The sequence below is a fragment of the Monodelphis domestica genome, chromosome 3 (genome assembly GCF_027887165.1).
Source record: "Monodelphis domestica isolate mMonDom1 chromosome 3, mMonDom1.pri, whole genome shotgun sequence".
NCBI lineage: Eukaryota > Metazoa > Chordata > Mammalia > Didelphimorphia > Didelphidae > Monodelphis > Monodelphis domestica.
The window spans coordinates 167,420,592-167,445,753 of record NC_077229.1 but is presented as its reverse complement, the minus strand read 5'-3'; the positions used below and the strand labels follow the sequence as shown (position 1 = coordinate 167,445,753).

Sequence of the window (25,162 nt, the reverse complement as noted above, 5' to 3'; positions counted from 1 at the left end):
ATAGCTGAACAAGTTGTAGTATATGATTGTGATGAAATTTTATCACACTATAAAGAAATGACAAGCAGGATGCTTTCAGAAGAATCTAGAAAGACTTACATAAACTGATGCAAAGTGAAATCAGCAGACCCAGGAGATCATTGTACAAGAGAAAGAAATATTGTAATGACTATCAACTATGAATGACATAGCTATTCTCAGCAATGCAATGATACAATTCTGAAGGACTTATCATGGAAAATTCTATACACTTACGGAGAAAAAGCTGATGGAATATGAATGCAGATCGAAGTATATTTTTAAACTTTATTTTTTATCTGAGTTCTCTTTTGCAACATGACTAATATGGAATATGTTTTGTATGACTGCACATGTGCAATCTATTTTAAAGTGCTTGCATACTCAAGAAGTGGGAAGGAGGGAATTTGGGACTCAAAAATTATATGAAACAAATGTTAAAAATTGTTTTCACATGTAATTTAGGAAAAAATATTCTTTTTAAAATGTGCTTTCAGTTCTGGCAGAAAGCTTAAAAGTAGATTTTTCAATTTCTTAAGACCAATCCATTCCATTCCCTTCCTCCTATTTACTCTTCTTTGGTATTATCTGCTCCAGATGCATATATATTATATGCATATGCATATGTACACACAAATATAGATATGTACAAGTGTAAATGTAAATAGAGGGTATCCCAAAGTCTTAGTGCATTTGAAAAAGTCTTAGTAATTCTGTTTGTGTGTATATATGTATGAGTGTACCTATGGTGAAAAACATCTAATATCAGCAATTGACCTTCTTCATCCACTCATTTTTCCTGTGTGGATGGTTAGACCAAGTATTTTGAATGGGTATCAGTGTCTTCCAATAGGCTCTTGCAGTTTCCGGAGGCTTTATGCAACTGGCATGTTTCCATCTATAAACAATGGCATCTCTAGGACTTTTATCATACATAGAGAATTAATCTTCACCTTGGGACACTACTGTATTTTCTCCATGACTAAGGTGAATACCTTTCTATTTTCTACCTTGCCTAGCTCAGTCCCAGGGACAACAGGGGTGAGGGGGGGAAGCCTTGAAGACTAGGGGCACACTGATAAAAACCCCCATACACTGGGAGACCCCAGGGCTCAAAGACTTGACTTTGCTGCAACTGGTTGGTTGGTTGGTTGTTTGTCCTTTGTACTCAAAGAAAACCAAAATGACATCACTGGTGATGTCTTTTGACCAGCGCATAAATTGGATTTAAGTGAGGCAGAGTTTCACACAGTCATTGCTACAGCTACTGCGAGCTTGAGGATGAGAGCAGAACCCCAGTTACTAGCATATCAGGGTTTAAAGATAGAATCCCAGTAAATTTAGAATCAGAGATCCCTTAAAACCACAGACAGATTAAGACCTGACGATGCTAAGCCAGAGACATGTAGTATGGCATCTTATATTTGCTTTCTGCATGGTTCAGAGCAGGACCCAGAGAACGAGGTAGGGTTATGGAGTTTTGCAGATGAGATCGGAGACAGAGAAATTCAGGGAGAGACACAAGCAGACCATCTCACAGAAGTTCACTGTGACCACGAAGTACCCAGAGGTAGAAGGCGCCAAGGCAAAGCCCGCCCACAGAGGTGAGAAGAACTTGAGGAATTTCCAGACCAATGAACTCTGAACTTCAGGAGCCTGGAGGTCAGCTAGGTTCCCATAGGAGCTTTTCTGGAGCCAATGAACTAGCCACTCAGTTCACATGGTAACAGAGACTATGACATCTTCAGTGGGTGGTGAGGTCATAGAATGAATGCTATAAACTAAGTGAATCTTGGGAGTTTCCTTTATTTGTAAAAGAAACTCCTGAGAAGAGCTTAGAACAATTTTTCCCCCTCCGAGTGCCATTTTCCAAAGGTACTCACCGACAAATAAGGTGTGACTGTTATGGCTGCACTAAGTTGTCTTTTGGACAGTGTAAGAAGGGATATAAGGAAGGTGGACAGAGAACTAAGGCAATTGAAATGCCTCGACGAGTGCACACGTTGCGTCTGCGACTTATATGTGCATCCTTATTGCTGTTGTGACTTACATCCATACCCGGCTTGCCTGTGCTATTCAAAGTGCCCTCGCATTTGTGGCCTATGTGATCTATACCCATATTGCCTGTGTGATATCAAGCTTTTCTGTCTTCGACCAACAATCAGAAGTTTGGAGAGGAAGGCCATTAAAGCCATTCTGGATGAAAAGAAAGAACTGACCAAGTAAACTTATTCTTAGATACTTATAGTTGCTATAGTAACCTGATATGATGGGAGATGGAAAGTGGCCTAAGGATGGGTTCTTGCACAAAGGGGGAATGATGGATGTGTAAGAATAAAAAGAATGCTTTAGCAAAGACCTGGAAGAGTCAATGAGCTCATGGAGGACTGAGTGATGGCGGGGTGGCTAGATGGCTTACTGGATAGAGTGCCAGGCTTTGAGACAGGAGATCTTGCGTCTCGCACACTTCCTAACTGTGACTCTGGGCAAGTCACTTAACCCTCATTGCCTAACTTTTGTCCCTCTTCTGCCTTACTTTTGTCCCTCTTCTGCCTTGGAACCAATACTTAGTATTGATTCTAAGATAGAAGGTATGGATTGTTGTTGTTGTTTTTTAAGGGAATAAATAGTGGTACAATATGAACATCAGTTTATATTATGTCTATTATCATTATCATTATGAATGAAGAAAAGAAGGGTGTGGTACCAAATGATGAAAGTCAAGAAACAGTATCTTTTCCTGCCTAGGAAATAAGTGAATTGAGTCTATTGGAAACTGGAGAAATGACAACAGAGGAAGTAGAGGTAAAAGAGATTTGAATGTATACTCTAGGGTTTGCAGGCTGTGAAGCAAAGAGGATAATATAGGCAATAATAATTTTTCCTCCTACCAGGCCATTCCTTGAAACTTGGATTTATTTCATTACTTCCCTTTCCAAGAATAGGCAATTAGGTGTCCCAGTAGATCTAGCACTGGGCCTGGATTCAGGAAGCCCTGAATTCAATAGCCTCAGACATTTACTAACTCTGTGACCCTGGGCAAGTCACTTAACCTGTTTGCCTCAGTTTCTTCATCTGTAAAATGAACAGGAGAAGGAAATGTCAAACCACTCTAGTATTCCTGCCAAGAAAATTCCAAATGGAGTCACTAAGAGTTAGATATAACTGAAATGACTGAACAATATTCAATATTATATCTGAAGAGGGAAGGAAACATTATAATTAGCTTAGAAAAAGTATAGGTGTTGGAGTCAGAGGATCTGAATTCAAATCCCTATTCTATCTTTTAATTCTGTCATCCTAGGGAAGTCCCTCTTTGGACTTCACTTTCCCCATCTGTAAAGTGAGAAGATCAAATTCAAATAGAAACTTCATATTGGCTTAGAAAACCACAAATTATCATTGTCTGATAAGTTGTATTTTTATTGATTTTGTTAAACATTTCTTAATTAGTTTTAATCTAATTCAGGCAGCACTCTGGAGTTGTTGGCTGCTTGTGGCTGACATGAGTGAAATTTAACAAATGGGTAAATGGAGGCTTTTCTTGTCACAAGATAAGTTTATTAATAGGGCTTCAAATCTATTGAAAAAGGAGTTTCTGGACTGCCTCCATTTTGTCCCAAAAGACCTGATTTGAGGGAAGACAGACCTTTTAAAATCTACTTGTGCTTTTCCTCTGATTGGCCTGACAGGTCATCATTTGGACTTTCCCCTGGAAAAGGCAAGACAATCCTAATGGATGGACATCTTAAGGAAGAATTTGGTTAATAGATCTCAGCTCCTGCCTCTTTGATTGTCTGGGAAGTGCAGGCAGGACTAAGCCTTAGGTGATAGGATAAGTCTGCCCCCTTCAGATGTACTTCATTACTGCCCCCCACCCAACCTTGACACTTTAAGGAATGCTAGCTATTTTGAGACCCATCTACCTCTTAGCAATCTAGACTAGAAAAATGACACTAATCAGGATCTCCTGCCTTAGTCTCCCTTTGTAGACCAGGTCACCCCTACCTTTGATGAAGGAAAAGCAAGGACAAAGGGACATAACCCCAGAGGAGGGCCTAGCTTAAGCTGGCACAGAAGTGAGGGTCCTACTTTGAGGGGACCCAGCCCTAGCGGGTCAATGAGCAGATGATGTCTTGGGGCTTGGAGTGGTCATATTACTTGATCACATCTTCAGAAACTGCCTACCCTTCCAAAGTGGAGTCTAACAAAATAAGAAAAATGGTGTCTCAAAGAGTGATATTGGTTATTAAGTAATAGAGGATACTCCTAATTTTTCTCGTGGCAGGGAAGTTTGACACCTCTGGCTCTTGAGGGCCTTCCACTGAGATCTCTTGTGGCTCTAGAATCCAAAGAATTGAAAATCACTGATTGTTTTCTGATGACTCTAAAATGCTTCAGTTATAAAAGGATCAAAATTTTAAACTGAAAGTTTCTTAAATTTTGGGGGGGGAGGTTATATTTTTCTTTTTCTTTTTCATTTTTTTGGCCTTTGAACCAAACCTTTCATTTGTAACTTTTTTCCCTTTTATCCATTTGATTACAGTGTAAGTTTGGCTGTTCCCATTGGTGAAATTAGTGCTTAAAGAGCTCTCACTAACAGAAGCAGGTGTAGGCAATCCTGTGTTACACACACTGACAGAGAAAGCGAGCACCATTTTCCCATTGGCACAGCAGAAAGAAGTGTAGGCAATGCCATGCCCCCTTGCACACTGAAGTGCCATTCTCCCATATGTTGAAGGCCTCTGTGAGGTCCTTTCTCATGTCTGAAACACTTCAGGATATGGGAGAATAGAACTCATCGCATTCACTACCACAGGAAGGTACAACAATTGAATGGTGATGAAGGTGGAACAGAAAGGCCCAGTTATGAGAGATTCAGAAGTATTCATTTAAAAAACAAACAAAAACCAGATGTCATCAAGCAAACTTTGTTTTTAAAAAGATAAAAATTAGTTAGCACATTCTATTTGGTCAAATCATTTCTTTTCCCTCCACTTTTTATATTACATAAAAAATGTGAAAGCATAAACAATGTAAATATAATGAGTCAGATCCATACATAATCCATCAGTCTAATATTAGCTCTGAGTACAGTATCAAGGGATGCTTACCTGGAGGGGCATATTCATCTTTTATAATCCATCTGAAAAGATTAGGGATATATTTCCCTTAATAACATCTTTTTTTTTTTAAACCCTTACCTTCTGTCAGCTGGGAAGTGTCTGAGTCTAGATTTGAACCTAGGACCTCCCATCTCTAGGCCTACCTCTCAATCCACTTAGCTACCCAGCTGCCCCCAACCCTTAATAACTTCTTAATTACTCAAACAAAATTTTACATAAACCTTTCTTAGTTTTGTATTTTGAAACTGTCCCTCAAATATCTATTACCATCATAAAGAGTATTTTTTCTAAATTTAGAAGTATCTCATTTAAGTTCTAAGGAGTATCCCTCCAAAACCAGTTCTGGCCTTCCCAAGATTATGGAAACAAGTCCATAGTCATGAAGATTTGGAGGAGGGGAGAGGAACAGACCCGTAACTTTCATCAGTGTGGAAGGTTGCCTGTGTTGTGCTTCCCATTTGTCTAGATCTGCAAATTCTTTAGAACTTAGCAATATAACTATCTTTGTATTACAATATCATACCTAGTATAGAGTAGGGCTGAATAAATAAATGATCATTGAATAAAGGGACAAATAGTCATTTGAGAGCTGCCTAGGGCAATTTACCCATAGTCATACCACTGCTATGTATTAGAGGGAGAAGTTGAACTCATATCTTTTAGACTTTAAAGTTAATCTTCTCTTCAAGAAGCCTGGCTTCTGGATATCTTACATAAAATGTTCTTCCTGCTTTTGATGAGCTTTGACACTTTGCTTGTTCAGTCTTGGTGTTCTCAGTCTCCATCTCTATTTTCCTAAGTCTCTTCTTAGGCAAGAGTTGGAGCCAAGATGGCAGCTTAGTAGCAGCGAAAGCTGAAACTGCTCTGACAATCCTTCCACACCAATCTTTAAAAACGACCTCAAAACAGCAGGAGTCAAAAACCAATAGCAAGATGGAATGAGGGGACTTTCCCCCTGAACACAACTTGAAAGGTAGGCAGAGATAATTGATTTTCACAGGATAATGCGGAATAAGAAGCAAAACTGCACACAGAGGAGTGCTGATCAGCTAACCAACCACCTACTTCTTCAGCTTCTGAGCCTGGGCATATGCCAACTTTGGGATTCCAAGACCTTGCCTACACCAATCACAGAACACCCCAGACCTCAGAACCACCTCTTGAAGTCCCAGGCCCTAGCACCAGCCCATGATGAGACCCAAAAGTCCCTAGCACTTGTCCCTTTTAAGTCTGTGCTGTGGTAAAGCCTTGAGTCCCAGGACAAAATAGCTCAGGAGTGCTGAGTCCTGCAAGCCATCAGGAGAGGAGACAAATTCAATAGCTTTCAAAATTCCCAGTCCACAGGCAAAAAAGGCTAGGAAAATGAGCAAAAGAGGCCCTCAACACTAGAAAATTTCTATGGAGGTAAAGAGCAAGGCACAAAGTCAATAGGGGATGATGAGATCTGAGCAACCACATGCAAAACTTCAAAGAAAAATGTAAATTGGTCTCAGGTGTTGGAAGAACTCAAAAAGGAATTAAAAATCAAATAAAGCAGGTTGAGGGAAAATGAGGAAAAGAAATGAAAGTAATGCAAAAGAAAAAGCAGTTTAAAAAGCAAAATCGTTTGAGTAGAAAAAGAGGCACCAACATCCAATGAAGAAAAGAGTTCCATGAAAAGTAGAATGGTCCAAGTGGAAAAGGAGGATCAAAAGATCATGGAAGAAATTCATTCTTTAAAAATTTAGAGGGGACAACTGGGTAGCTCAGTGGGTTGAGAGCCAGGCCTAGAGATGGGAGATCCCAGGTTCAAATCTGGTCTCAGACACTTCCCAGCTGTGTGACCCTGGGCAAATCACTGAACCCACATTGCCTAGCCCTTACCACTCTTCTGCCTTGGAACCAATACACAATATTGATTCCAAGACAGAAGGTAAGGGTTTAAAAAAAATTAGAATTAGTAAATGGAAGCTAATGACTTCACAAGACAATGAGAAACAATAAAACACAATCAAAACAGTGAAAAAATAGAAGAAAATATTAAATATCTCATTTAAAAAACTGACCCAGAAAATAGATTCAGGAGCAACAATTTAAGAATTATTGTACTACCTGAAAGTCATGATAAAAAAAAGACTGGACATCATATTAAAAGAAATTATCAAAACTGTCCTGATAATCTTAAATAAAATAGAAATCGAAAGTATCCACAGATCACTTCCTATAATAAATCTCCAAATGACAATTCCCAGCAAGTTCAAGAGCTCCCAGGTCAAGGAGAAAATACTGCAAACATCCAGAAAGAAACAATTCAAATATCATGGAACCCCAGTCAGGATTACATGGCATCTGACAACTCCCACATTGAAGGATCAGATGGCTTGGAATGTGATATTCTGGAAGGCAAGGGAACTGGGTTTGCAACTTAAATCTCTTCTTAGGAGGAAGGTTCTCTGCTATCTTGTTTCTTACTTTGCTACATTTTTCTTGAAGTATAGGGATGAGATACCATGTGCTATATTACCTGGTGTGGCTACCCTGTAATGTTACATGTAGCAGGCTCATGAGTTCTATCTTATGGTGTTGGTGATATTTTGAGAATGTCTAGCATGTTATTGTTGGCACTTTTGAGCTACGGAAGCCCAGTCTTATAGTAACTCAAGTTTCCTTAGGTCTCATGGGTGATATTTCTGGGTTCATCAGTTTTTAAACTATTTTTATTTATTTATCAATTGCTTTGTAGGAAATCCATTACCTGGCACACATATAAGCTCACTTGCCTAGTTCACCTCTGTCTCTAGTGTGTTAGCATTTTACCAAGCAGAAAAACTTGATTTTACCCACAAAAATAGTTCTTTCACTTTCCTAGAGCATTATGAAAATGAATCAAATAAAACTGTTCCTAGTACCCACCTCTGGAAGACCTTTTTTCCCCCTGGAAAATATTCCTTCAAAAGGAATATGCGATTATTCCTATCCTCAGTTTTCTACTCCTGAGTTCCCAAAGGATGACCACACAAACCAAAAATGTCAAGGTGACAGTTTCAGAGTAACTTTTGATGTAGAACCTTATTCTATGGCAGTTAAAAGATATGTCAATCCCATTCATGGAATTGCATTATGTTAGAGCTAGAAGGGGTCTTATAAGCCATCTGATTTAACCCACACTTGAAAAAGAAGTCATGTTATGACATACTTCATAAATGATCAACTAGCTTTTACTTAAAGATAATTAATGTTGTGTGTTGTTCAGTCATTTCACTGTCCAATTTTTTGTGACCCCATTTGGGATTGTCTTGGCAAAAATACTTCAGTAGCTTGACATTTCCTTCTCCAGCTCATTTTATAGACAAGAAAACTGAAGCAAACAGTTAAGTGACTTGTCCAGGGTCACAAGGCTAGTAAGTGTCTGAGGCTCAATATGAACTCAGATCTTCCTGACTCTAGGTCTGGCCCTCTATCCACTATAGTACCCAACTACAAAGGTACTAGAGTGGTTCACCATTTCCTTCATCATTTCATTTTACAGATGAGGAAACTAAGGCAAGCAGAGTTAAGTGACTTGCTTAGGATCACACAGCTAGTAAGTGTCTGAGGTTAGATTTGAACTCTGGAAGATGAGTCTTCCTGATTCAAAGCCTACTATGCTATTTACTGCACCACCTAGCTGACCCCCCAAAATGTTTAACAAGGGGAAACTTATTGCATCTTTTACCCATTGCTCCTAGATCTGCCCTCTGAAGCCAAAAAAAAAAAAGTCTGGTCTGTTTTCTACTTGATGATTTTAACACATTAGAAGACAAGTGACATATCCTCCTTTGAGTCTTCTCTTCAGGATAACATCAATAGTTCTTTAAACTTATCCACATATGACATGAATTCCAGGTCATTCACCATCCTGCCATTCTTTCTCTGAATGTTCTCTTGCCTGTCAGTGCTGTTGTTCTTTCATTTTTTGTGTCCAATTCTTCATGGCCCCATGGACCATAGAATTAAAGGCCTTCCCTCCTCCACTATTTCCCAAGGTCTGTCCAAGCCCATGTTTGTTGTTTCCATGACATGTTCTCTTCCTTTTGCCTTCAGTCTTTCCCAACATCAGGTTCTTTTTCAATGATCTCTGTCTTCTCATTAGTCTGAATTAATTTCTTTAATTACTGACTGATTTGATCTCCTTCCTTGCTATTGAAGGGACTCTCAAAAGTTTTCTCTAGCACCACAATTTGAAAGCATTGATTCTGCAGCACTCAGCTTTCCTTGTAGTCCATCTCTCAACTGTACATTTCTATTGGATAAACCATAGTTTTGATCTTTGCTAACAAGATGATGTCTTTACTTTTTAGTATACTGTCCAGATTTGCCACAGCTTTCCTTCCAAGGAACAAGTGTTTGTTGTTGTTTTTAATTTTCATGGCACCAGTTACCATCTAAAGTGATCTTTGAGCCCAAGAATATAAAATCTAACACTACTTCCATTTCTTCACCCTTTATTTGCTAGGAAGTGAAGGGATCATTTGCCATGATCTTAGTATTTTTTTTTTAATGTTAAACTTCAAGCCAATTTTTATACTCTCTTCTTTCCCCAATATTTAGGAGGCTTCTTAATTCTTCTTTACTTTCTGCCATCAGAGTGAAATTGCCTGCATATTTGAGAGTGTCAGTATTTCTCCTGGTCACCTTAATTCTGGCCTTTGATTTTTCCAGTCTTTCATGTGGAATACTCTGCATATAAGTTAAATAAATAAGGTGACAGTCTTAAACCAATCATTTGTTCCATGTTCAGTTCTAACTGTTGCTTCTTGACCCACAAACAGGTTCCTCAGGGGACCAGAAAGATGAACTAGTATAGTACTCTTATGCCGTTGAGGACTTGTCATAATTTGTTGTGATCCATAGTCAAAGACTTTACTATAGTTAATAAAGTAGAAATAGATGCTTTTTCTGGAACATGCTTGCTATCTCCATCATCCAGTGGATGTTAGCAATTTGGTCTCTAATTCCTCTGCCTCTTTGAAAACCAACCTGCAGTTCTGGTAATTCTCCCTTTATGTATTGCTTATAAAAGTGTACTGACCTCCCAACATGGGGTCGGATGGGGTCTTTTCACTACTTAAGGGACCAAGAGATCTGAATTATTGGTGGAGAGCACCCCCATTAATGAAACATACCTTTGTTTGGAGAAGCCTACCTTGACTTACTATTTTATTTAAATTCTATTGTAACAACAGTATCATCTTTTAGGATTTTAAATAGTTCAGCTGGAATTCCATCACCTCTGCTAGTCTTATTGTTAGCAATGCTTCCTAAGGCCTGCTTGACTTTATTCTCTAGAATATCTAGCTTTATATCACCATGCAACTGTGGTTATTGATGATGTTAAGATAACTTTCTTATATGTATATATTCTTGCTATCTCTTCTTAATCTCTTCTATTTCCATTAAGTCCCTATCATTTTTGTCTCTTATCAGGCCCATTTTTGTGTGAAATGTTCTCTTGATATCTCTAATTTTCTGAAAGAAATCTTTTGACTTTCCCCCAATTCTATTGTTTTCTTCTATTCTTTGTATTGTTCATTGAAGAAAACCTAATCTCAATTTGCTATTCTCTAGAATTCTGCATTTAGTTGGGTATATCTTTCCCTTTCAGAATCTCCTTTCCTCAGTTATTTGTAAAACCTCAGCAGGCAACCCTTTAGCTTTCTTGCTTTTCTTTTTCCTTGGGATGTTTTTTGTTGCTGCCTCCTATATGATATTGTGAACATCTGTCCATAGTTCTTCAGGTACTCTATTTACCATATCTGATCCCATAAATGTATTCCTTACTTCCACTTCATATTCATAAGGAATATTATTTAGGTCATACCTATATGGTCTGATTATTTTCCTACTTTCTTCCATTTAAGCCTGAATTTTGCACCACATTCAACTCCACATTTTAATTTAACTAACTTTGTAGAGCTTCTCCACCTTTGACTGCAAAGTATATAATCAATCTCATTTTGATATTGACTGTCTGGTGATGTCCATGTGTAGCGTTACCTTTTGAACTGTTGAAAAAGACTATTTGCTATGACCAGTGATTTATTTTGACAAAACTCTATTAGCTTCTGCCCTGTTTCATTCTGTACCCTAAGGCCAAACTTGTATCCTATCCTAATTATTTTTTATTTCCTACAATCTCCTTAGGTGATTGTGATATATTTTTTGGTATTATTTCTAGAAGATGTCATAAGTCTTCAAAGAACGAGCAAAGTGAATCTTTTTGGCATCAGTGTTTGGAATATAGATAAGTGATGTTGAATAATTTGCCTTGGATTTGAATAGATATTGTCTGTCATTTTTAAGATTATGCCTCAATATTGCTTTTCTCACCCTTTTAATGACTATGAAGGCTTTTCCATGTCTTCTAAGGGATTCCTGCCCTCATTAGTATATGTAAAGGTCACCTGAATTAAATTCACCCACTATTCACCTAAGCTATTGAGGTTTAATTTTTCCATCTCCCATTTGGCCACATCCAGCTTATTTTGTTCTCACTCTTAAACATTCCAGCTTCCTATTCAATATTGCTTTCCTACATTGGATTTTCCTTTCATCATATTGGATATATCCACAGCTGAACTTCTTTTAGGCTTTGGTATAGTTGTTTCATTCTTTCTGAAGCCTAAGAGAAGCTCAGCTGTGGATATGTCCAATATGATGAAAGGAAAATCTGACATAAGGATTTCTTTAGAAGTACAAAAGCACCAAGGTATAGTTGATATGCATGAAGGCTTGTCCCAGAGATAGAGCTCAAGGTTTGTGATAGTAAGTTAACTGTTCAGGATGTTCTGAGTCAATTAAGAAAGCCAGGTGCTCTTTAGACAATGATCTGTAGACATACAAGGTCAGGTTGGTCCTTGCCATAATCTTGAGGCAGATCTGCAAATATGTCTTTTCTGGCTGCTTTTGCCTCAATGGGCCCAGAATGTCCTTATGGACTTGTCATTCCTCAAAAGAAAACGAATCAAAACATTCTCTAAATATACTTCACACCTCTCTAGTCCCTGAGCATCCACCTTTCCTCTGCCATAAATAACAACTGATCCTAGATTTATTTTAAATCCCTCTATACAGTATTCCTCTGATTTTGTTTTTTCAGCCATCACGGTTTCTAGTTTGGCCCTCATCTCATTTATTTTGTGTCTTTCCCTCTACTTGATAAATGTATGAAGACAATCATGCAAATCTTGCCCTTTCAGAATTTATAATGTAATAAGTGAATGCTTTATGAACTTGAGGATTAAATAATTAGAAATACATGGTGTAGTGGAGCAAGCTTTGGATTGTGCCATAAAAGGACCTGGAATCAAATCTTCTGCCTAGTGTTTATTTGCTGTATGACTTTTATTATTGTTCAGTTGTTTCAGTTGTATCTCTTTATAGCCCCATATGGAGTTTTCTTGGCTGAGATACTGGAGTAGTCTGCCATTTTCTTCTCCATTTCATTTTCCAATTGGCAAACAAGATTGACTTGACCAAGGGTAACACACCTCGCAAGTGTCTGGAAGATGAGTCTTCCTAATTGCAGGCCTGGTACTCTATTCCCTGTTCTACCTAACTCCCTCTTATGGCATTTAGCTAATCCCTTAAACTTCCTGGGCCTCAGTCTCCTCATTTGTAAAATGCAGAAGTGAAATTAGATGACTTCTGAAGTCCCTTCCTCTTATGTATATAAATAACTCTGTTATTATGTATTACGTATTATTATGTAAGCTTTGATAGAGTTGCACAATAAGAGAGATTTTGGCTAACATCAGCTGGGAAAAATGAAACAGTGTGCCACTTATTTCTCAAATATCCATAAATATTGTATTTTTTCCTTGAGGACTGACCCCAGGGAGTCTATCATTTCTCTAGCTGACCTCAGTATCAAGCATAAATTCATTCATTTATGTAAAAATTCTTTACCAAGCAAATTTTCTTAAACTGTTTATTATACATTTTCTGTGTAAAGCATTGTTTTTTGTTATAGTAGAAAATCCTCAGACACATTGGACATTAATATTTCACAGTCTTAAGAAGCTTTGATTGCCCCACTTCCAAATTTTATGATATCTCCCTCTTCTCTCCCATTAACTTTATCTTCAGTGGAGGTTGGTGAACAATTAGTGTTATGAAGGAATTATGGAGAATTTTTGGATGTCAGATACTTAGACCCCAACCATCCTGCTCTAAATTTGAGGTTTATATTGAATTCGCTTTGTCGGGGAGTGGGGGCTACAAAAATGTGATAAAGGAATACACAGATGCCATTCCTCACACATGTATTATACAAAGCATCTAGGCAGAATTACTAGAACTCTACTTGGAGTCAGGAAGACCTGGCTCCTGTAATTACTAGTTGTATGACTCCAAGGGCAAGTTAATTCACATCCATGAGTCTCAAATTTTCCATCTATAAAATGGGAAACATTGATGGTATCTACCTCATAAGATCATTGAGAGTATCAAATGAGATAAAATAAGGAAAAACACTTTGCCAATGGTAAAGGATATAGAAAAGTCAGTTACTTTTTATAATATGGCGGCTCAATGATCTGACCTCAAAGGTCAAAGTCCAGGCTGGGTTGGCAGAAACCTCCAGAGTAAAATCCTCAAGTCAGGCTCTTCTTACATCCATGAATGGGGGGAAGGAGAAGGTAGGGTGGGAGGTATACCTAGCATGTCATAAATGGCACCCAGATTTGTTGGTATACCAGAGCCATGCTATGTGCTTTCTCATTAATCCTTTCCCATCATCATCATCCACTCAATGGCTGCACCCCCAAAAAATTACTTTATGCTTATGAATTTTAGTTCCAAGTTCAGTTCCACTGGGCCTCCTAGCTTCCAGAGAGAGACAATACTTGGATTCAAATCATGGTTTTTCTACTTCCTATATGAAATTAGGCATGTCATTAAGGCTCTCTGAGGCTCAGTTTCCCCCTTTTCAAAGTGAGGGAGTTAAACTAACTAGCCTCAGGGTTCCCTTACTATTCTAAATTTATATCCATTTTCATCACTGCTTTTGGATCTCATCTGCATGAATCCTGAGGATGGATAAAATAGAGAGAATGCAGTAGAAGCCTTATGGTCCAGGGTTAAGGGCATTGACTCTGAACTCAAAGGACCTATCTTCAAATCCTCCATCAAATACCTTCTACCTGAGTGATCTTGGTCAAGTCACTTAGATTTCTTGGGCCTTAGTTTCCTCACCTGTAAAATGAAAGGATTAGATTTAATTTGCTTCCAAGAGCCCATCCAGTTCTACAGGTAGGCGGGAGTCAGACCATATACAAAGGTGAAAGTGGGTGGCAGTAGAGTCTATTAACAATTCCTATATATAGGAATGAAGAGCAGTATAGTATAATGCTAGAAGAGTAGAATAGAGGTTTGGGTAGGTAGCACAATGACCAGTGCCAGTCCTGGGTTCATCTTTCTCGGTTCAAATCTAGCCTCAGTCATGTACTAGCTAGGGCACCCTGGACAAGTCCCTTAACTGTTTGCCTCAGTTTCTTCATATGTAAAATGAGCTACAGAAGGAAATAGCAAACCAATCCAGTATCTTCACCAAGAAAACCCCAAATGAGGTCATGAAGAACTGGACATGCCTGAAAACATCTGAACAACAACATAGTATAATGCAGTGGTACCAAACTCAAATAGAAAGGTGGGATCATATCAACTTAGAAAACCATAAATTAACATTATGCTATGTCTTTATTGACCTGGTTAATATTCCCTAATTCCATCTTATTCTAGTTCAGTCATACTGGGAAGTTTTACTGGGTATCCTTTGGTGTAGGTAATCAAACATTGGACTTGAACCTGGATTGTTGTTCAGTTGTTTTCAGTTGCATCCAACTCTTTGTGACCCCATTTGGGTTTTTTTTAGCAGAGATCCTGGAGTGGTTTGCCATTTCCTTCTTCAGCTCATTTTGAAGATAAGGAGCATAAGGCAAACAGGGTTACATGCCTTGCCCAACAGACACACAGCCAGTAAGTGTCTGAGGCCAGATGTGAATTGAAGAAGATGAGTTTTCCTACTTCAGACTCAACACTCTATCTACTAGACAACTTTAAATCTCACCTCAGTCTCTTAGTCTAAGGCTGGGAATATCACATAGCCTCTCTCTTCCTTATCTATAAAATGAGGGGATTGGCCCACTTTAAAACTATGATGTTATGGAATGGCAAGAAGAGGGAGATGTGAGCCTTGAGAATGCTTCTGTTCCCAGCACCACCTTTTCTTGTAAGCCTTCATTTAAAGAACAGAATAAGATAGGATATAGTAGAGGGGACAGGTTGGGTGCCTGAGTGGATTGAGAGCCAGGCCCACAGATGGGAGGTCCTGGATTCAAATCTGGCCTCAGACACTTCCTAGCTCTGTGACCCTGGGCAAGTCACTTGACCCCCATTGCCTAGCCCTTACATTCTTCTGCCTTAGAACCAATACATAGTACTGGTTACAAGACAGAAGGTAAGGGTTAAAAAAAAGAAAAAAAAAGATAGGATAGTAGAAAGAATGCTGACTTCAGAATATGAGGACCTGAATTCAAAGCTCAGTTTGACTTCTATTCACTATTTGTTGTGATCTTGTTCAAGTCACTTTTCTCATTAGGTAAATGAGAGCATTAAACTTTAATCATCTCAAAGGCTCTTATCTATACTCTAAATCCAGTGTACAGTCTTCTTAGATCATTGCAGCTTGAATTCCCTCTTAGCAATGGAAATGTAAGATTTCTCCTTTCGCCTGGGACATAGAGAATTGTGATCTATCATATGGTGGGAAATAGAAGGACCACAAGCATCCAGTATACAAATCTTATGTGAGTTTCAGTTTTCTCATCTGCAAAATGAAGAGAGTAATACCTACCATGCAGGCTTGTTGCAAGGATCAAATGTAATAATGCATGTCAAGAGCTTAATAAAGTGCTTTGTGAATGTGAATTATGTTATAGTGGACATTGGTGAATGAGAAGTATCATGGCATTTTGGCATCATGGATAAAAAGCTGATTTTAGACCCAGGAAGATCTGAGTTCAAGTGCTGCCTCAAACATAGACTGGTCAGTGACCCTAGAGTAATTTAATCTCTCTCTCTAACTAGATTGCAGAGAAAGTGCTGACTTCCATTGGGTCAGAGTTCCTTGGATTCATAAAATAATCACAATCCAGTCCCTAACCTTAATCTGGCAAACAAACTTGCCCACAACCAGCCTTTGCCTTTTGTTATGGTTTTGTTGTTCAGTCATTTTTCAATTGTGTTAACCTGAAAACAAGAAGAGGGGATGACAGATTTCCTGGAAAGGGATAAATTAGAACCATTGCCCCAGATTTTGTGGGATTCGTATACCATGAAAGGGAAAGAATCAAGAAATCATTCAGGGAGAGGAAGAAGATGAAACAAAGAAGTCTAGGACCTATCAACTGGTGAGAAAAAAACATGTTGACCCTGAGATGCTGTTGCTTATCCATTTCAGTTGTGTCCAACTTTCCTTTTACAACTTGAATAGTTTGCCATTTCCTTCTACAGCTCATTTTACAAATGAGAAAACGGAGACAAACAGGGTTACATGACTTGTCCAGGGTCACACTGCTAGAAAGTATCTAAGGCCAGAATTTGAACTCAGGATGGTAAGTCTTCTTGACTCCAGGTCCAGCACTCTATCCACTGTACCACCTAAACTGAGAGCCAGTCCCTTATAATTTGGGACAGGAAACCTAGCTATATTCTCTCCATTCCCCACTTTAGGTAATGTAGAGTTACATGGAGCTTCTGATCAAACTGAGGTCTAACTCCAATCATTAACAAGCATTTATTAAGTTCTTGCTAGGTGCCAGGCACTGATCTATGTACTGGGAATACAAAAACAAAAAATAAATAGTCCTTGATCTCAAAGCTTACATTTCATTGAGAGAGACAGCATATAAATTTAACTTTTATGAATTAAATCCAAGGTAATGATGGTGGTGGGACCAATGCTAGAAAATAGACAAGTAAAGGCTTCATATAGAAAAAGATAATAGTTCAGCTGAATTTTGAGGGAAACATGATTCTAAGAGGTAGAAGTGAGGAAGAAGTATGTTCCTAGGTAGGAGGGACAGTGTACAGAGACATGGAGATGGAATATTAATAGTATGTTTAGTTAGCTCTTTGAGTATAGAAAGGTGGATAATGTATAATAAGACTATAAATAGATGGGAGTCATGTAGTGAACGACTTTATTTGCCAGAGGAGTTTATATTTGATCCTGAAGGCAATAATAGGGAGCCATTGTAATTTATTGAGTAGGAGAGCTGACATGGTCAAATTTTTATTTTCGGATAATCACTGTGGAGCATGAGGCAAGATCAGGGAGACACTGGAGGAGGTAGGGTGACTAATGAGGAGATTATTGTAATAGTCCAGGTGAGAGGTAAGCAAGATCTGGACTAAGGCAGTGGCCACGTGAGAAATAAGAAGGGAACATATACAAAAGATGTGGATATAGAAGCAAGATTTGGTGACTAATTGGACATGTGAAGGAAGAAAGAGAAAGTGAGGAATCCAGGATAATGCCAAAGGTGTGAAATCTGAGTAAATCCTCTGGCAAATAAAGTCTTTCACTACATGACTCCCGCCTATTTATAGTCTTATTATACATTATCCACCTTTCTATACTCAAAGAGCTGATATGATTGCAGTATCTTTAACAGAAACAGGGAAGTTCAGAAAAGGGGGTGAGAGGGTGAGTTTGAAGAGAAAGATGAGTTCTGTTTTAGAAACATCAAGTTTATGATGTTTGTGGAATATTCATTAGAAATTTCCAGTTGGCAGTTGAAGACTGACAACTTAGAGGTAAACAAGCTTGGGAGGGCAAAACAAATATATAAAAATAAATATATTTAATAATAATATTTCCTCAGTGTTAATCTGTATCATTAGTTATTTATTTGTTTTAATGCTATTTAATTTTAATTTATTTAAATTTAACTTTAATTTAAATAAATAAATGTGTAGCTTAAACAGCATTTAATAATAAATATATAAATAAAGGAGACCAGGGCAGTCTAAAAGAATCTGTGAATCATCTGTAAGAAGATGACAATTTAAACCAATGGAAGTTGTTGAAGTCACCAAGAAAAAAAGTGTAGAGTGAAAAGAGGATCAAGGATAGAATCTCTGTGAACACTCAGCATTAGGGGCTATGATATGGATGATCATTCAACTGAAGACAGGAAGAGAGCAATCATAAAAAAAAAAAAAAACAGAGAAGAGGGGAGTATATAGAAGCAGAGTGTGGGCAATGATGTTATATAATGCAGAGACGTCAAGGGTGAGGATAGAGGCAAAACTACCAGATCCAGCGTTTAAGAGATCTGTAGTAACTTTGCAGTTTCAGTTGAGAGGCAAGATTGGAAGCCCCATTGCAATGACTTGAGAAATAAGTGAGAAGAGAAGAGAAATAAGTGACCAAGAAAAACTGGCTTTCTGTTCCTTACTCAAAACACTCCGTCTCCTATATGTGCCTTTGCACTGACTTCCCCCATGCTTGGAATGTTACTCCCTCTTTCCCTTCATCCCTTCAAATCCCCTTTAAGATATAATTCAGGGATCATCTTCTCCATGCAATTTTTCCTGACCATTCCCTCCTTTCAACTGCTAGTTCTCTCCTTCCCAACCTACTGTACTTGATATTTAACAACTGTGTGTGTGCATACATTTATGCACACAGTGATATATGTATATATATTAATATTTTTGCTGTTGTTGAGTCATTTCAGTCGTGTCTGACTCTTAATGACTACTTTTTAGGGTTTTCTTGGCTAAGATATTGGAATGATTTGCCATTTCCTTCTCCAGCTCATTTATTTATGAGGAACTGAGGCAATAGGGGTTAAATGACTTGCCCAGAGTCATACAGCTGGTAAATGTCTGAGGTTGGATTTGAACTCATGAAGATGCAGTCTTCCTGATTCCAAGTCCAATGCTCAATCCCCTGTGCCACTTAGCTGTCCATATACTAATATATTCATATAAAAACATAAGTACTTTATATATTTTAGATTATAATTCATAAGCCTATTGCAAGTACTTTTATCCATAGAGCTTAGTGTAGTATGTGGTGCTTAGTAGCCACTTAATAAATACTTGCTGAAATATGGAAATAAGTATTCTATATAAGCACCAGCATTAACCTATATCAGACTATTTACTGCCTTGTGTGGAGGGGATCTGAATCCCCAAATGTCAGAAAACAGTTGTTAAATATTATCTCTGTGTATAACTGAGAAAAAAAAAAGAAATACTTACTGATCGATTGATTGAGGCAAAATTACTATAGTTTTCCCTAATAGTTTGCTTGGGAAATGAAAGGGGAAAAATACAGGAAAGTAGCCTAAGGGTTGATGGGAGGGTTGTTTTTTGCTTGTTTGAAGCTGATGAGATATGGACATATTTGTAGGTACAGTAAAGAAAAGTGAACAATAGATTGAGAATTAGTAAAATGAGGATAATTGACATTCATCCCATGGTCCAGGCATAATGTGTCCTTTTTTTGTGTTTTTCCCATTAAAGAGAGGAAGCTTCAGTGATCTGAGGCCTTAGAAATCTTGCAGAGTAGTCTGGTACCTTAGGACTTTTCTGAGGCCAGTTTGTGCAGATTTTCCAACTAGGAAAAGAACAGGTGCCTTCCTAACTTGTAGCCTGGCTTAGAATACTGTGAATGGAATTGTAGTCTTCTGACTCCTTCCCAAAAAGTAGGATCCTTTAGGTATTCACAGAGCTGGGAGAAAATCCCTCAAAAACCATGTTCTTTACCTTAGAAGCTTTAGCCTAGGCTGCCTCCACCAAAGAAATAGGCACTTTCCCTTTCAAATCCTCTTATCAGCTCCAGGAAGCCTGGCGCCTCGAGTTTTCAAGCTGACTCAGAGCTGCTAGCGTGAGCTATTCCCTGTCCACACTGGCTATCTGTCAGCATGCTCACTTACTAGCCCAGCAGCTTTCTTAACAGCGATATTTATTCCTGCCTCCTACTTACCTCACAGGCATGCTTTCAGCATCTGCAGCATTATCGACCCAATTTCCTTCCTTTCTTCCCTCTCATCCCATCTTCCTGGGGTGGCATCAATAAGTGCTGGGTTTCCCAGGAAAATAGAAGGTGTCTATCTCTATGCCTGGGTTTAATGCCATGCATTGTAGAAGGATGTGTGAGTCAGTACCTAACTTGGCTCCTTGTAGAAGTGTTACATGGCCCAGGATGAAGTAGGAAGGGGTTTCACAGCATCCCTTTTGCATCAATTGCAGATTCTACTACTACTGGATTTTTCCTCAGTGCCCAAGAGCATCAGCTCTTTGGTGGGCTCAAAAGAGAGCCTGGAGCAGTGATGGCAAATCTATGGCACACGTGCCAAAAGGGCACACAGAGCCATTTCTGTGGGCATGCCTGCAGTTGTCCACCAGAATTCATTACTAGAAAGCCAAAGGGACTTGGGGGAGCTATTCCCCTCTCCCTTGCCATGCACATGAGGACATTCCTCACTTCATCTGCCTCTCTGTCCAGCAGCCCAATGGGAGTGCTTCCTCCCTCTCCTGTCTAGAGTAAGGTTCTGGGATAGGAGGGAGCCTCACATGATTCTGCATGAGTATGCAGTGCAAATAGCAGCTTGTGGAGTCTCTGGTGAAGGTGATTTCTGTGGTAGGATTGGAAAGGAGCTAGGTTTGAGGGAAGCATAGCTCACATCATGGCACATAGCTGGAGGGGGGAGCAAAGTTGGAGGGGAGAGGAGGGCTGGGGCCAATCTCCTCCCCTTCTCCTTGTGCCTTTCATTACCTGCCCCCTTGGGGGGGGAGGTGTGAAATGGGGTGGGCCCAACAATCCATTTCTAAAAGGTTCACCATCACTGGCCTAGAGCTTCATGCCAATAAACCCTTTTCCATTCATAGGAACATTGTAAGAAATGAGCTTTCTAGGTCAACCTCTGACTTAAAACCCTTTAGAAATGAGGGCTGTATAGCTGTTTGTTACTTACCAGGCTAGGGGCTTGGACTATCTGTTGAAAGATTTAATTGCTCCATTTTTTTCCATTTAAATTCACGTGAGAAATGCTTTTTCTAGCTAAGTGTTTTTCTTAAACTTGGCCACAATCTTTTTCAAAGTTTTTGTTTTTAGGAAATGAAAATTCTTCATATACCTAAAATCAGAATATCCTTGAAATTCCTGGGCAAATGAAATGATGTGTAAATTAAATGAGCGTAGGCTAGATTTTCCTTGTCCCTCAGAAAGCCTATGCAGGGTTACATAAAGCCATATTGGAGGCACAGTGTTTTCTTTCATACAATAGAATTGTTAAGTGGTGAGGAATTGAATATACTCCACTGACCAGTGAGGGACAGCCCTAGGTGATCTGCTGCAATTCCCCATTCCTAACCCACCTCCCCATCACCACCAAATGAGACAGTGGGTGGGGCACAGGCCATTGTCAAAATATATCACAGGGAAATACTGGGGGAAACCACCCCACCCCCCTTCTCCAAAGGGTGACTTATCTGTCTTCTGGGGAGAATGGGGAATTCCAGCAGCTGTAGCTCTGGAACAGCCCTTAATAAGAATGGAAGAGGGAGGAACAACCAATACTCCAAGCGGAGCTCAGGGGCCCCTTTAAATCCCATTTGATAAAGTCCAGGATCTGAGTGGCCATAGTATTTATCCAAATATCCCTCTGGCTCTGCATAAGCGGTTCTGAGATCGGCAGATTGATGGTTGCCTCTATGAGTCCCTGGAAGGGCCCTCAGAAATCCTAGCGCACCATTCGCTCATTTTGCAGACGAGAAGCCCGGGGCCCAGACAGCAGGTTAACTGGTCTGCCTAAAGCCACTGGGCTAGTAATAAGTGGCAGAGCTGGGTCTCGAGCCAGGCCCAAGTTCCAGGTGCACACATTCCCATGATCCCTTTATCCCACCACCTCTGCCCACTTAAAGTACTGCTTCCCTCTTAAAAGTACAATCTGGTCTGAGCTGCCTTGTTTTGTTTTTTGTTTTTTTAAATTGCAGACTAAGAAGAACAACAAACAAGATTCTGGCAGCATCCTGTTGCAGTAGTAACTTACTAGGGTCAGTGAATGTATGCGGCTTTGAGCCTGACCAAGTCAAAGTCAAAGTGAAAGATGGGAAGGTGTTTGTGTCAGCGGAACGAGAGAATAGATACGATTGCCTAGGATCGAAAAAATACAGCTACATGAACATCTGCAAAGAGTTTTCCTTGCCCCCGTGTGTGGATGAGAAAGATGTGACCTATTCTTACGGACTTGGCAGTTGTGTGAAGGTTGAAGCCCCTTGCAGCCCATGCCTTCCATGTCTTCCATGCAGTCGATGTGACCCTTGCAATCCATGCAATCCATGCGGTCCATGTAATCCATGTAATCCATGCAATCCATGCAATCCATGCAATCCATGCAATCCTTGCAGCAGTCCATGCGATCCTTGTGATCCTTGCAGTCCTTGCAGTCCTTGCAGTCCGTGCTATCCATGTGGAAGCCGAAAATGATATCATAGAGGGGTACAGATAGGATGCTTAGAAGTAGTTAGTATTACCCTGACAAGACAGCTCTTCCGGTGTTTCTCTTTCCCTGCTTTCTGAAATATGTAGGCTCCCGTAATACATAACTGCAAACCTGTTGGTGTTGTGTGAGAATCTTTTGGTTCTGCCCGCTGCCCAGTGAGGTTGGCCCAACACAATTCCTGGGTTCCAAGAAGTGGTAGGAAAGAAAAATGACATGGGAGATCTGTTCACAAAGAACCACGCATGGATTATTCTCATAGGTAGCCAGCCACAAGCACCATATTTCCAAATGATGGTCCTTAGGAGCCCAAACCAGAAGTTAAAGAGAAGTGGAATATCTCACGGGCCCCAAATCATGAAGACAGACCAAATTATATGTTGGCTACCTGAAAAAAACCAAGAAGTAAATGAAAAGGGACATACTTGGGAGGGACCAAACAAAGGGATTAAGTTGTTTGTTTCAATGCTGTCCCCTGAAGATATCACAAAAACCATAAAGTTTGCACTATTAATATCTTTATTTGCCAGTCTCAGTTGTGATGTGATGGGCTAACTGGACCCAGGATGTCTTCCTAAACTGAATATCTCCTGACTTCTCCTTCAGGTCCAGGATTGAGGAGCATTGGTGTCAACACAACAGTTTCCTTGAGATGTTTTTGTCCCCTCTGCAAAGGTTACCAATTTCCCATTCATTTTCTGTCTTGACTTGCCTCTCTTCATAGTCTTATCTCTGCTATTGGCCCCATCTCCCATTCCCACCCCACCAAATTCAACAAGGTACTCTCTCATCTTGAATCCTTTGTCCCCTTGCTCCAGGCAGCTAGGAGACTCAGAGGGTAAAGTGCTGAACTGGGAGTCAGGAAGAGCCAAGTTCAAAACCTACATCAGACAAGTTATACTAGCTGTTGAATAAGCCTGAGCAAGTCCCCTAACCTTTTCCAGCCCCAGTTTCCACATCTAAAAAAAGAGATTTGGACATGATGGCTTCCAAGGTGCCCTTCAGCTCCATATCTATGCGCCTCTTATCTTTCCACTATTCATGCCTTGCTAATGTTCAGCTTTCCAGCTACCTCCATCATCTACCTTCTCAGTTCCTGCTTGAAGACATTAAACTCTACTGAAGAAAGTCACAAAACCTGTAGGCTGAGTCTACTACAGATTAATGTTATTAAACCTTAGCTGGATCCTTTCCACTACTTTACAATCTTTTTATTCCTCTGATTGCCTCTATATCACACTAACCACAGCAGCCACTCCAGTGTTACTTCCCCCTGCCCCACTCTAATTCCCTACCCATAACTCACTTTTAGTGGATCGTTTCTCCTCCTGCTTTACTAAAAAGTCATCTGGACCAGCTATCTTACCTCCTCTATATACCTCAAAAGCTCTTTGTATCTTTATTCATTCTCTTCTCTTTTGCTCCAGGCTCAGAAGATGAGGTGAAACTTCTCCTTGTAAAGTCTAGTCTTTCTTGTGCTCTAAATGCCATCCCTTTTGTGTCCATCTTGTCCCATAAATCCCTCTTGTTCCTCAACCTGCAAACGTATTCAGGTCTCCCTTGCCTTCAAAAAAACCTTTCATTGATTCTGACCCTTATATTCTAGCAAAACCTTTCTTTCAAAGGTCATAAACGTCTATTAAGGCTAAATATGATGACCTGTTCTCAGTCCATTCCCCCCTTCTTCTTTTTGCAGTAGTCAAATGTATTTACAACCCTCTCTGATGTTGGCAAACCCTTCCTTTTCCAGGAATTGGCCTCTCTGGGTTCTTTTTTCTTATCTGGATGCTCCTTAATCTTCTTTGATGGTTCATCACCCTTTTCTCACCCACTAAGTGTATGTTGTTCTTTTTCTGTTCTCTCCTGTCCTGATCTGTCCTTTCCTTAAGTTTTCTCCCTTAGTGATTTCATTTGTAACTGGAAAACCAAATGATCACTTCTACACAAATAGCTCATAATTCTATATATCCGGCCTTAACCTCTTCTCTGAATTCCAGTTCTATAGGGTCTCTAATCTCCTGATGGATTACAACCTGGAGTCCAAAACTGTCATTGCTTTCCCTCCTAAACTAGCCATACTTCTTTAGTTCTGTCAAAGGTATCAGCATCCTTCCAAGCACCCACGTTTAATGTATTGGAGTGATTTTTGACTCTTTCTTCTCTTTTGCCTGACCTCCCATCCCATCACTTGCTGTTAAGGCTTTCTCCATAATATTTCTCACAATTGTCCCTTTCCATTCACTCAGATGGCTCCCAGTGTATATAGTTCAGGAGCAGATAACTTCTATTGATCCTGGGATACCCTAATTGATTCCCCTGACTTCAGTTTCTTTCCTTCCCAAACTTTCCTTCACATAGTGGCCAAAATTAACTTTATATTGTGAAGGAGGTCTGACAATATCACTGCCCTCTTCAAAACTTTCAATAACTCCTCATTGACTAAAAATAATAACAATTTAGCCTGGTATTTAAGGTCTTTCA

The 25,162-nt window shown here is 39.5% G+C and overlaps 1 protein-coding gene across 2 annotated transcripts; it reads left to right on the top strand.

Moving 5' to 3' along the window:
- Positions 1–1,264: 1,264 nt before the first annotated feature.
- On the top strand, positions 1,265–23,203 carry ODF1 (outer dense fiber of sperm tails 1). Of its 2 annotated transcripts, none has more exons than XM_007488174.3 (2): positions 1,265–1,622; positions 22,176–23,203. In XM_007488174.3, exons 1-2 carry the CDS (start codon positions 1,429–1,431, stop codon positions 22,666–22,668), a joined length of 687 nt encoding a protein of 228 aa, XP_007488236.1. In that variant the 5' UTR covers positions 1,265–1,428; the 3' UTR covers positions 22,669–23,203. The 2 variants fall into 2 exon arrangements, with proteins under 2 accessions (XP_007488236.1, XP_001380297.1); XM_001380260.4 differs by lacking the exon at positions 1,265–1,622 and adding an exon at positions 1,798–2,240.
- Positions 23,204–25,162: the final 1,959 nt, after the last annotated feature.